The following is a 13572-nucleotide window of genomic DNA, read 5'->3' on the forward strand; positions in this document are numbered from 1 at the left end:
CAGCGCCTGTCTCAGGAGGGAGGCGGAGGAGGAGGAAAGCTGTGCGCATGTGCGGCCCACCTGTGCAACGTGGAGGGAGAAAATGCCTAAGAAGCAAGGCGAGCGCGTGGGCGTAGCTCAGGAGGTGAGGAGAGCGGCACGTTGCCCGGGCAACCAGGAGGAGAAGGGGGCTTGGGGGGGGCACCCTACTGAGCGCGTGGCAAGAATCCGTGAAGGATGGCAGAGGGGATGGACGTGAATGGGGCGGGGCAGCGGGAGCGGGTTTTACAAATGGGTCAGCCTTGGGAGGGTGGAGATGCATATAGAATGGGAAGAGAAATTGGTGCTAGAATGGGGGGCGGTATTGGCTAAGCGTGTTGCACTAACCTACCCCGTGGGGTTGTTGTGAGGATAAAATGGAAGAGGAGCACGCACACTGCCTTAAGGTCCTTGTACGTGTAAAAAGGTAAAGGTACCCCTGCCCGTACAGGCCAGTCTTGACAGACTCTAGGGTTGTGCGCCCATCTCACTCAAAGAGGCCAAGGGCCAGCGCTGTCCGAAGACACTTCCGGGTCACGTGGCCAGCGTGACATCGCTGCTCTGGCGAGCCAGAGCCGCACACGGAAACGCCGTTTACCTTCCCGCCAGTAAGCGGTCCCTATTTATCTACTTGCACCCAGGGGTGCTTTCGAATTGCTAGGTTGGCAGGCGCTGGGACCGAACAACGGGAGCGCACCCCGCCGCGGGGATTCGAACCGCTGACCTTTCGATCGGCAAGCCCTAGGCACTGAGGCGTAAGGAGTGGAGAGGGATATCTGCAGGAAATAATTGTGGATATATTAGATTGCGCTGAATAGTTGACCAACGCACGCCTCTTCAACCAACCACACTGTTGTAAGTGCCTGTGAGCATGCCTAGCTCAGTGGTCAAGCTCTATGTTACGACTTAAAGCTGAAGAGACAACATCAAAATGTAATAAGTAAGCATATAAGCAATGGACATAGATGGATGTCTGTGGCAAACGCCTCTTTGAACTATGCTGTTGTACTTCTTATTCTTAGGTGTTGTATTTCTTATTCTTAGGACCTGATACATATCAGGTAGGGTGACCAACTGCAAGAAAGGGCAGAGCTCTTGCATCTTTGAATAGTTGTGTAAAAGGGGAGAAAGGAATTGGTGTAAGCTTGTCATGTCTTAGCCTTAGCTTGCCTTCCAGGGTTATTGTGATGATCAAATGCCACAATGGCACAATTTTTTACCTGCAGTTGAAATTATTGTTATTTATTTATTTTCTTTAAGAACAAATCTCAAGGTGGTTTACAACACATCAAAACATCAAATAAAACAATCCAGAATAAAACGAATTCAAGCTTCAAGGAAAATATTCAGATCCTTCTCTAGGTGACATTTTGCTTTCCCCAGTCGCCACCCTGGCATCCAGAGATCTCCACATAGTCACAATTGGACACATGCCAGTTGCAAAACGCACCTGACGCCTGGCTAATTCTAACACTGGTTGGTATGGCTAGAGCTTGAAAAGGTGTAGTGAGAATGTGGCAGGCAGAAAGTTAATTGGTACAGCCTTTACAGCCTATTATACTAATTAGCATCCTAAATTGATTACTTGTTACACTTTTATGTTGCCCTTCTGTAGAAGCCCAGGGTGATGTACATGGTTTTCTCACACCCTCTCCCATTTTATCCACATAAGAACTCTGTGAAGTAGGCTCAGCCAAGATCACACAATGAGCTTCCTGTTTAGGTGAGGATTTGAAACCAGTCCTAGGCTGACAGTCTAATCACTGTACCAGTGCCTCAAGTGCAGGATCTTTAACACTTCTGCACCTTATTTATTCCTTGGCATAGCACTTCATGCACCTGATGCAGTCCACATAAAATCTTAGCTTTTGCTGTTTTTGCTGCAAATAATTTGATTTCTGTTTTCTGGTTTTGGAACCTTAGTTCCAACATGCTGGAACTTTTAATTCTGAATTACTGGCAAAAGGGGAGAATAATTTATTTGATAAACTCTTTCCCTCCCTCCCTCACCTGTTAGTGGGAGAAGAGTGAAGGAGAAACCTATAACTATCCTAGCTCGCTATCAGTGTCCTTGTATAAAATTCACCTTCTTTGGGGAAAGTGGTGGTATTAGTTGGAAGGTGCAACTGGAATACATATCCCTAGCTTTTTCTAGCTGGCTTGGTACCATCTCTGAAGGTGCTTGCCATGCTATCTGCCATTCATATCTGCTCCGCCTTTGCAGTTGGCCTTGGAGGTGTTATGTCTTCACTTCTTACACATCCTTCCTATTCTGCTGTTTAGTCCCTTGGCTTTCAGTTCATTGTGCTTTCTGTGTAGTGAAATCATTTGGAGAGAATAATGTGGAAAGTACTGCATATGACTGAGCAAAGCGTGGAGGAGAAATACTGAAATTTCCTAACATTTATTGTGAAGAGCCAGGGTCAATATCTGATTCAATGCTTGGGCGACAAGGCACCTTGGACTTTCCCCCAGTGTTACCAGGCATCACTGTTCCCCCGGCTGCCGCTGTTTTGCTTGGCTCAGTCACCATTCCCTCCCTGCCCACCCCCTCCAACTCCAGCCTAAGAAGCCAGGATGAGAAATGACTTTTAGAATTTGTTGGTTCTGCCCTTTCAGTGTTTCCATCCCATCCCTTCCTCCCTTTTGCATACCGTACTCTCTCTAGAGTTGTTCACTGCTGTTGTTTCCCCATGTTGCAAAGTCTTCAACTCTGTCTCTGCAGTTATTTAGAGCTTATTAAAACTCCCCCTGTTCAGAGGCAATGATGTGTTGATTTAATCAAAAGTATCTGCTGATCTGAGCAGTGCAACAAAACGTTGGCAAATGGGAAATCCTGGGATATAGGACCTCAAGCTCCACTAATCTTAAGTGGCTCAGGCTGTTCTGCTGTACCTTCACTGGCAAACACTTTCCTTCTTTGCATGGAAATCTGCCAGAGGGCCCTGCTGTGAGCTGAATTGCTTCCTTCTTCAATGCATATTCTGCGTGTATCACCCAGAAACAATGGTTAAAATCTGAGTTTAATTCGAGTGTCAATGAGCACAAACTGGCTGGTAGAGTGGACTCTATATAATAAACAATTTATTACATATCAAATACTGTTTGAAATATGGGCTCCTAATTGCCGCTTGGTCTAACTGCACAGAGCATGAGTAGTCAGACACATAAACATGATAATGGTTCATGTCCACTATCATCTAACATGCGGCAGTATATACACAGAAGCCCCCAGTGGCACAACGGGCCACTGTGTCTGGCTGTGGGCAGGATTCCTGCATTGCAGGGGGTTGGACTAGATGACCCTTGGTATCCCTTCCAACTCTACAATTCTATGGTATCTTAAATATCACAGCAATCCTGTAGTCCTTACAATCATCACCTCCACCAACCGTGCACACTTGGTAGGTTGATGGCACTTGAGGTCAAGTGGATATCAGTTTTGTAGTGAAATTGGGCCACACAAAAATAAGATAAATGATTTCTACATAGTTGGGGAGCCCTCTGCATATGCAGAAGAAAATAAGTTTGTAAATTAATGAAAATCTTAACAACAGCCTGTTAAGGACCTGTGAGCTTCCGATATGTGCAAAATGTTGAGATGTCAGTTTGGAGGGTGGGGGGGAAAGGGAGTATTGGCCTGCTGAAGCCCCTAAAAGCTGCTAATACACATATCCGGGGTGGGGGGCGGCGGCAAGGAATTCAAGAGGGTTGTGGTGATGCTGCTGTAGACTTTCCTGGAGGAAACGGATTATCTTGACCCATTTCAATCTGGGTTCAGACCCTGGTTTGGAACGGAATCTGTCTTGGTCACTCTATTGGGAGAGAGACCCTGTTGCCCTTACTGGAGCTCTCATTGGCTTTTGATACCATGGTGGCCTCTTGAAATGGGTATTGGAGGCACTGTTCTGCATCTCATTCTCTTGGCATCTTTTATATTTCTAGTGCTCTGAGAAAGAGAGGAAAACCTTTCTCTGTCCATTTTCTGCACACCAGAATAAGAGGTATGTAGAGAGAGGTAATATGGTGTTTTCCCCCCAGCAACAATTTATTCATATAGGTATTCTCAAATAATTTAGAATAGCAGCATTCACCTGCTGTTTGATGGCTTTAGCTCACTCTTTTAACACCAATAGATGGTGCATGTTTGCATTGACCCAAAAAATCTAGATTGCACTAACGTTTAGAGTTAACCTTTTCGTAACAGTTTAGGATTCGACGGAGACACTGCGCCTCATACTTGCAGATTAAAGGCGCTTTGGGGTTAAAAATTACTGTGTTCTTAAAAGGCAGTCAAACAAAAATAAGTCTGTTGAAATAGGAAGTGACAGCATCATAAGCGAGTACTTAAAAATTAACGTGTATGGCTAGCCAAGAGCACCAGCCAGCAGGATTTTGAGGCTGCCGCATGTGGGCCATGTAAGCATTGTGACCAAAAATACATTATTGTATTAAGATTCACTAACAGGAACAGAGTGTGTAGTACTTTTCTGCTCTAGTTGGCTCTGGCTAGGGCTTCCTTGAAGACAGCACTCATTTCTGGGCGGATTATTTCAATAAGAACAGACAACTGGAAGGTGGAGGGGGGATTCAGTACTTGAAACAGGACTCCTCTTCCTCCTCCACTTGTCTTGGGGCAAAGACGTACCCTATTGTACTCTGGAGAGCACCATATTGCATATATTATCCCAAGTCTTTAGCTTTCAGTAGTATTAGAATGGTAAATCGTTCGTTCTTCCTCCAGCCTTTGACTCCCTTTGCCCTCGCAACTGCCAGTCATGTCAAGAGACTGGTGATTGGTTGAGGTACGTTGGCATTATTCTTTGTGATCCAATGGCTCTCTTAATAGCCTTGATAGATGTTTACAGTAATGAAAATTCTACAAACTCCCAAGACAGCATGTTCCACTATCCTCAGCTGTGTTTTCAGTAGATCGTTTTTCCTTCCCTATTTAAGGAACCAGGCTAATTTAAATCTAGGGTGCTGCGAAAAAAGAACAATGGAGGAGCGTTGACAAGTGTTGTGGCCAGATTTTCAAATACTTCTTGGAATTTTGCAGGTGGCTCTTTCACTCTGGCACATCTCTCATCGCAGTAGCAGAAACATAAGCTATTTTTATGAGGAAATAGCTTGGTAGAATAGGAAAAGGATGTCTTACTCAGGGAGACAAAGGCTATGTACACACCATATATTTAAAGCACATCTCCCCTCCCCACCCCAAAAGAGAATCCTGGGAATCATAGTTTATCCTTCAGTTCCCAGCTGAGGGATATGTGCTTCAAATGTATGGTGTCTCCATAATTAAATGAACTGCCCAAGCAGCTAGCCCTGATGGTCTCCTTATCAATACAGCGGAACCTTGGTTCTTGAATGGCTTAGTTGACAAACAAATCACAACCCAAACGCCGCAAACCCGGAAGTAAATGTTTTGGTTTGCAAGCTTTTTTCAGAAGCCGAATGTCCGATGCAGCTGTCAGCTATTGTTTCCGGTTTGTCTGCGCCAATCGGAAGCTGTGCCTTGGTTTTCGAACTTTTCGGAAGCCGAACAGACTTCCGGAACGGATTACGTTCAAGAACCAAGGTACCACCATACTGAAATGTGCCCTGAAGATGGAGATGGAGAAATAAAAAGTGTGCCGATTTTGGATGCTGTTTTCTGACACTTATCTTTAGCCTCCTGTTATAATTCTTGAATCTTACAAATACTGCATGCATTGTGCAGGGGGAAAGCTGCTGGCAGGTTACATAGGACAAGTATCCCCATTTATCGATCTTCTGTAAATAGAATCATAGAATCATAGAATCATAGAGTTGGAAGAGACCACAAGGGCCATCGAGTCCAACCCCCTGCCAAGCAGGAAACACCATCAGAGCACTCCTGACATATGGTTGTCAAGCCTCTGCTTAAAGACCTCCAAAGAAGGAGACTCCACCACACTCCTTGGCAGCAAATTCCACTGACGAACAGCTCTTACTGTCAGGAAGTTCTTCCTAATGTTTAGGTGGAATCTTCTTTCTTGTAGTTTGGATCCATTGCTCCGTGTCCGCTTCTCTGGAGCAGCAGAAAACAACCTTTCTCCCTCCTCTATGTGACATCCTTTTATATATTTGAACATGGCTATCATATCACCCCTTAACCTCCTCTTCTCCAGGCTAAACATGCCCAGCTCCCTTAATACAGTTGATAACCTGCTGGGTCACTCAAACCAAAGGTCCATCTAGAAAACCACCCTGCTTCTCACAGTGGCCAACCTAGCTGCCTCCAGGAAGCCCACAAAACAAATTGAGAATGAAAACCCTCTGGCTGTGACTGGTTTTCGGTGGGCTGGTGCCTTTGATCCTGGAGATTCATGACAGCTGTTATGACAAATAGCCAGTGTTTATCAAACTGGATTTTTTTTTTAAATAAAAGTTTGGTTCTCTAGTTTTTCTGCTTTTTTTGTAAAATACACTGTTTTATTCCTCTGATAATTGCTTCACTGTTGCTGTTATAATTTTGCTATATTGTTTATTATTTTTATTTTGTAGGTGATAAGTTGGAATGTTTTATAATGAAATTTTATCTTTTAATAAGTTTTGAGTCACCTTGCTAATATCGAAAGGCGGCTTACAAATACTGAAATAAATCTGCTTAGCAGGAAGATGATTCCATTTGTCTTTTTCTCACAAGCCACCCTCCCCCTTTTCGTTTGGCTCTGATCTGTTTAATGAGGGTCAGGAGGTGTAAAGCCTCATTATCTTACTCCATTGGATGTCAGTGTGTGTGTTATGTGGCCGAGTGCCAGGATCTTAATTAGGGAATTTACAAAGAGAGAGGCCGGATGCCACTTCTTCAAAACTGCTTGCAGCCTTCCAGCAAGAAGGAATGGGTTTGATTAACTCATTACAAAATTGGTTTATTTTGTTAAAAATAAAAAGACCAGCAAATTCAGCCCAGATCAAAACGCCAACCTTCTGTTTTTAAGGCACCCGGAGACAGTATAAATAAATATCAGTAATAAGCATCTGTGTCTCTTTGGATTGACATCTATTTCCCAACCCCAAGCCTCTGTGTTTTGGGAGGTCTCCAGAGTTCCCTCAAGTGAATCCAAATTTCAGCAGAAGTGGGCATTGTGCCTGATGGTGTACTTCCTACGAGGGGATGCCCCTGGCTTTGGCACTTTATGCAGATTGCTTGTCAAGTATGCAGGGGCTAGCCATCCTCTCTTAAAGTGCATATTGTAGCATTGAACTGGGGAATGCAAGAGGGCATTGATTATGGGGGCAGTCCTTGCTGTTTTGGAGTGGTGTTTGATATCAAATATGTCTTAGGAAACTCTGGGTATGGTTCAACTAATGAATCCTATGAGCATAACAGGGCTCCCCCCTCCCCTGGCACCCCCAAAATTGGCTGTGGGGTGTCAGGAGAACACTCTGAATAGCCTGCAGGGGGAGGAGAGAGGGGTTATTCCATCACGCCCTGTTAAACACTGTCCCATCAAAAGTCAAGGAAATAAGCAATTATCTGACTTTTAGAAGACATCTGAAAGCAGCCTTGTTCTGGGAATTTTTTAATGTTTGATGTGTTGGAAGCTGCCCAGATTGGCTGGGCGAACCCAGTCAAATGGGTGGCATACTAATTGATGGATGGATTGATTGATTATTAGGCAAGCTGAAATGCTTATCCTGATGGCACAATCAACATACCATGCCATTGGATTCCTTCTTGGGTCCCAGCCTTTGTGGGATTATAAGAATTTTTGGATTAGCTGCACACTTCATATGGCAATTGTGTCTGCTGCAGATGCATTGGTGTTATCCCAGTATTTCTTGCTGTGAACATGTTGTGAATGTTATTTTATTTAATAGTAATTGATTTTTCTTAATCCCACCTTTTAGAAAGATTGCCTTTTGAATGATAAACATGCATCCTTAAACAGTGGTGCATGTTTATTGGAAGCCTGCAGTCCGGTCAGGGCTCCTGAGCATGTTTTTTTAATGGGTATTACAATACAATATAAGTTTATTGTTTTAGCCAAAGGCCATGACAAACCCGCAGCAACGTTACTAATAAAACAATACACACCATTCATCCATAATATGAGCCAACACCCATGATGTAAGAGAGAGGCTTCCAAAGACATCCACAAACTCAAATCCAGCTTGATTTCAAACCACTAAATCACAACAATTTATAGCAATTTTATCTAATCCCCTTTCTCTGTTTTTATTTGTTTCTATTTTATTATTTTTGCAGCCAGGGCACAGGGTGTTACAAAGCTATTATTGTCACTCAGTGGAAACCAAACCACTTCTGCCAGGGTGTACCTGCTTGCTTTTGTGAACAAAGGTTACAGAAAGAAATTGCTTGGTTCTGTATGGAAAGGCCCCATTGGGAAAGGGAGTCGCACAAAATCATCTGCATACATCGTGATTGAGACATTTCTGTTCCTAATTACTGGAGAGGGGGAAGTTTCCATTGGCTAAATATAAAATAATTGGCTAATCTAAAAGTTGAAAAAAGTGGTAGCCAGAATGCAACCTTGCTTCATTCGTGACAGTTTAAAAGCATGAGTCATACCACCATTTAAACCTACACTGACCCTCATTTATGTGTTGCTGCATAGTTCTTGGATCAGTAGCAGAACTCTGCAATCAACGTTGGCAATTTGAAATTTCTCCCAATCTAATTCTGATAATAGAGTCGAATGTATCAGAAAGACCTTTAAAGCCCTAAACGGCCTCGGTCCAGTATACCTGAAGGAGCGTCTCCACCCCCATCATTTTGCCCGGACGCTGAGGTCCAGCGCCGAGGGCCTTCTTGTGGTTCCCTCGCTGCGAGAAGCAAAGCTACAGGGAACCAGGCAGAGGGCCTTCTCGGTAGTGGCACCCGCCCTGTGGAACGCCCTCCCACCAGATGTCAAAGAGAAGAACAACTACCAGACTTTTAAAAGACTTCTGAAGGCAGCCCTATTTAGGGAAGCTTTTAATCTTTAATAGACTGTTGTATTTTAATATTCTGTTGAAAGCCGCCCAGAGTGGCTGGGGAAACCCAGCCAGATGGGCAGGGTATAACAGGGTATAAATAAGAAATTATTATTATTATCAATAAAGGCCACATAAATATTCTTATTGTTCTTAGTATGTTTTCTAGATGACCTTTGGGTCCCGTCCAACTCTTAAGATTCTATGATCCTTAGAATACAGTTCAGGGTAAAACACTGTGTCCTCTGAACTCAGCTGGTTATTCAGGAGTAATGTTGTTACTTTGTAACCAATCTGATAATTTTTGAAGGAGATACTGTGCATATAGCTTTGAGGAGATGTCTTACTGGCTGATAGTTTTGTGGATGATTCCTATTGTTAAAAGTGAATAATGAAGAAGAGACTGTAATGTGGTTGATAACATTTCCACCCTATTTGTTCAAATAAGTATACTGACCCTTAGAAATGTCTACAGGACTCCCATGAAGGATATATAAATTATGTCGGGATACAAATTCTAACAATTTCAGGCCCTGTGCCTTATATTTCTTGCCAAAGAATAATGAAGTCTAAGCCTAAAGATAGCAAGAGATCCTCTGCAGTAGCTCCAATTTGGGCATTAAAATCCCCACAAAGAAGTAAATGCTGTGAGGAATTTATGACTGATCTGTTCCAGCAGGGATGTTAAATCTGACCAAAGTTTGGTGGTCAGTGACAGACAATTAGTAGGGGGAAGGTAGATGAAAAGAAAGATTCCTGATTCTGTTTTGATTTGTATTGGCAAAATAGCATCATTTTGAATTCCAAAATCTGCTATCCAAACTTGCCCTGCTAAATCAAGCTATATAAAGGAACTTAAGCCCCCACGTCATTGTCCCTTTTTAAATTTCTTAGCAGCTGGCTGTCTAAAAGAGTTAAAACCCTGTAAGGGGGAGGGGGAGGGTTAAGTTCATGAGGCCAAGTCTCTTTCAAACCTATTATATCAAATTGCTGGGACATACAAATAATATCCTTCTCGGCCTTCTTATTTATCCCAACCCACAGGTACCAGGAAAGAGTGTTAAGACCTTTTCTGGATGTTTTCTAATCAGTTATGGCATGTTAAAGGAGAGCTAAAGGCATCATAGCTTGCTTTTCTATAATTGCCCCTAAGTAAAGGTAAAGGTACCCCTGCCCGTACGGGCCAGTCTTGACAGACTCTAGGGTTGTGCGCCCATCTCACTCAAAGAGGCCAAGGGCCAGCGCTGTCCGAAGACACTTCCAGGTCACGTGGCCAGCGTGACATCGCTGCTCTGGCGAGCCAGAGCCGCACACGGAAACGCCATTTACCTTCCCGCTAGTAAGCGGTCCCTATTTATCTACTTGCACCCGAGGGTGCTTTTGAACTGCTAGGTTGGCAGGCGCTGGGACCGAACAGCGGGAGCGCACCCCGCCGCGGGGATTCGAACCGCCGACCTTTCGATCGGCAAGCCCTAGGCACTGAGGCTTTAACCCACAGCGCCACCCGCTGTCCCCATAATTGCCCCTAGGCCTGGTCTTATCTTGAGCATTTGTTAATGGAGAATCCTTTTGATTTCTGGAAAATAGATTGCAAGCAGGGTAGGAACACAAGTTAGCATAGATTCATAGAATTGCAGAGTTGGAAGGGACTCAGAGGGTCTTCTAGTCCAACTCCCCATTTAATGCAGGAATCTCAACACACAGTCCTCCCCCCAATAAATCTGTTTTCATCTCTCGCCCTGCTCCAAAATGGTGGTCATCTCCAATGCTTGGGATAATCATCATGATGTCTACTTTCCATATTCTTCTCCTTTATTTCCCATTTAGGTCTGAAGTAAAATTGGTTTTATATGGGTGTTTTAACTTGGAACTGTTTAAATTGTATTGTTTATGGATAAATTTTGATGTATTGTTTTCAATATGGGCCAATGGCCGCAAAATTAAAGAATTAAAGAATTCCCCATTTAGGGACTAATACTACAGTCCTCCACTCTTTTACTTGGGAGACAGCCCTATGGAATGAATTCCTCTGAGTAGGTTTGCATAGGATAGTTTTGTTCGTGACCCATTCATTCTTTGGCTGAAGCTGCCAGGAAAAGAATATTGCAGGAAGAAGCATCTGTCATGACCCCCTCCTTGCCCCTCCCCTTCCTCCACTCGTTTCTAGTCTGCCTTGGCTTTTCTAAGCATTCCTTACTGGGAGCAAATGCTTCCCATCTACGCCAGGGTTCAGGTGTTCAGCAGTTTCAAAGAGCAGTCTGTGGAGAGCATCCTCTGGGGGATCTTGCAGAAGCCTTAATGTTTATCAAAGTCTGTGATTTTTGTAGAGATATGAGATCCTTGGGAAGTTCCATCCTCAGCAACCCTGAAAATAAATGGTAATTCTTGCCCAAATGCTCCGATTACTCCAGCCCTCCCTGTCCATTTCTCTCTCTCCTGACTCTCCCACTGCCCCTTATCTACAGCAAGAGTATTACTACTGTAGTAAGAAATATGCCCCTGAATTGCCATGTATTCAGCGTTCAGTCTCATGCACCTCTAAAGTGTGTATTGGCCACTCCTGGGGTTGCATCTGCCCATATTCTTCCCTTCTGCACAAATATTCAGTTATGTCATCTGGACAACTATCAAAGCTTTAATGCTGAAAGGTGGGCTTTCCCTGAGCTAACTTGCTCACCTCAGAAATCTCAAAATCCAAAATGGATCTGAAGTGCAGGATAAAATTTGCAATGGTGGTTCCCATTCTTCCTTTTTTTTGTCACAGCTCAAACAGTAAGGTGTTCTGTTTGCAGCCTCCATGGACTCTATAAGGCCTGTCATTAGAACAAGATCTGGGTGTGTGGAATTGGTAATGCGCTGGGATAAACTGAAGCTCAATTCTGACAAGATGGGGGATGCTGCTGATTGGTAGTATGACATGTGGTATGTTGTCCTCTCTCTTAAAGATCTGGTTTGCGAGTGGATCATCTGCAAATTCTCCTAAGACAAAAAGATAGTTTACCCACAATTATTGACACTCTGGCAATGTCCTGTTTAGACTATTGCCATTCATCGTCCACAAGGCTACCCTTGAAGACCATTTGGAAACTGGAGGTTGTACAAAACAAATATGGTGGGTAGACTACCAATTTGGATCTTGTCAGTCTTAAAACAGATGGATTGGTTTCTGGTCCATTTCAAGGCCAAATTATTGTGCTAGACCAAGATGCCTCAAGTAGAGTCTCTTGCCTTATGCACCCTCCTGAATATTAATATTCTTCTCAGAGGGGCCTTCTTCGGGTCTTACTGCCATATGAAGAGAAGTAGGCGGTGGCTTGTGCTAATAGGGTATTTTCTGTTATAATACCTTATCTTTGAAATGCTCTCCCTATATAGAGACTTGCCTGACACTGGTTTTGCTTTCTTTTTAGCACTAGGCAAATGCATTTTAATTTACTCCAGCTTCTTAGTGTGCCTTAGTCTCAACTGATGGTTTTATCTGGTTCACAACCACCCGCTGTTCTGTTTTCATTGTCTTTTTGTTGAAAGGTGTCATTTTTATTGATGGATGTTGTTTTAAATGACTGAATGAAAACTCTTGTGTGAGGTTCGCCTAAAAAGCACTACAGAAATGCTGAAATAAAGAGAGGTGCTTAACCTGTTCTTCTGCTGCTTTGCCAGGAGAGAGAGAGACAGCTTTGCTAGGAGGTGGGAGCTGCATCTTGCTTCTGTGTGAACCGTTTCTGATTTTGGCCAAAGACGGGGTACATATCCCAGGATGCATCTGCTCTCAAAATAGGCAAATGTGCAGAAGAGTGATTGAACACATTCAAGGAGGATAGACCAATTGAGATTATTAGCCATGTTGGTTTCATAGTTTCAGAGACTCTTTGGCACTCGGTACTAGTTGCTGGGACACGGGTGGCGCTGTGGGTAAAACCTCAGTGCCTAGGACTTGCTGATCGTATGGTTGGCGGTTCGAATCCCCGCGGCGGGGTGAGCTCCCATCTTTCGGTCCCAGCTCCTGCCTACCTAGCAGTTTGAAAGCACCCCTAAGTCCAAGTAGATAAATAGGTACCGCTTTATAGCAGGAAGGTAAACGGCGTTTCCGTGTGCGGCGCTGGTGCTGGCTCACCAGTGCAGCTTCGTCACGCTGGCCATGTGACCTGGAAGTGTCTTCGGACGGCGCCGGCTCCCGGCCTCTTGAGTGAGATGAGCACACAACCCTAGAGTCAGTCACGACTGGCCCGTACGGGCAGGGGTACCTTTACCTTTTACTAGTTGCTGGAAGGCAACAACAGGGAGGGAGCTACTACCCTCAAGCCCTGCTTGTGAGAGTCATATAGTATAGGATGCTGACCTACATGGACCATTGGTTTGACCCTACAGGGCTTTTCTAATGTTATCTGGGCAGGTGTGGGGAACCTTTGGCCCTCCAGATATTGTCTAACTACAACTCCCATCAGCTCCAGCAAACATGGCCAGTCACCAGGAATGATGCGAGATGTAGTTCAGCAACCCCTGGCAAGCCAAAGGTTTCCCATACCTGTTTTGGGGGCTGTGTTTTTAAGGTGCTTTTGCTGTAGACAGACTAATAATACACTGCACTTC

General features: G+C 44.1%; 1 protein-coding gene and 1 long non-coding RNA gene across 3 annotated transcripts in view; both read left to right on the plus strand.

The window, feature by feature from the left end:
• CCDC167 (coiled-coil domain containing 167) overlaps positions 1-13572 on the plus strand; it is a 26426-nt gene continuing 12854 nt past the window's right edge. Inside the window, exons 1-2 of one of the 2 annotated variants that reach the window (XM_083434602.1) lie at positions 49-124; positions 5469-5599. In XM_083434602.1, the coding sequence (XP_083290728.1) occupies positions 5483-5599 (117 nt within the window). In that variant the 5' untranslated portion in view covers positions 49-124; positions 5469-5482. Of the gene's footprint in view, positions 125-5468; positions 5600-13572 lie in introns of both variants that reach the window. The other variant, XM_083434603.1, reaches the window with a different exon arrangement.
• Positions 9112-12883, plus strand: LOC310674855. The gene is made up of 3 exons (XR_014509802.1): positions 9112-10134; positions 10512-10809; positions 10951-12883. It is a non-coding gene; the product is annotated as an uncharacterized lncRNA (long non-coding RNA).

This window comes from Podarcis tiliguerta (genome assembly GCF_965153285.1).
Source record: "Podarcis tiliguerta genome assembly, chromosome: 3".
Taxonomy (NCBI): domain Eukaryota; kingdom Metazoa; phylum Chordata; class Lepidosauria; order Squamata; family Lacertidae; genus Podarcis; species Podarcis tiliguerta.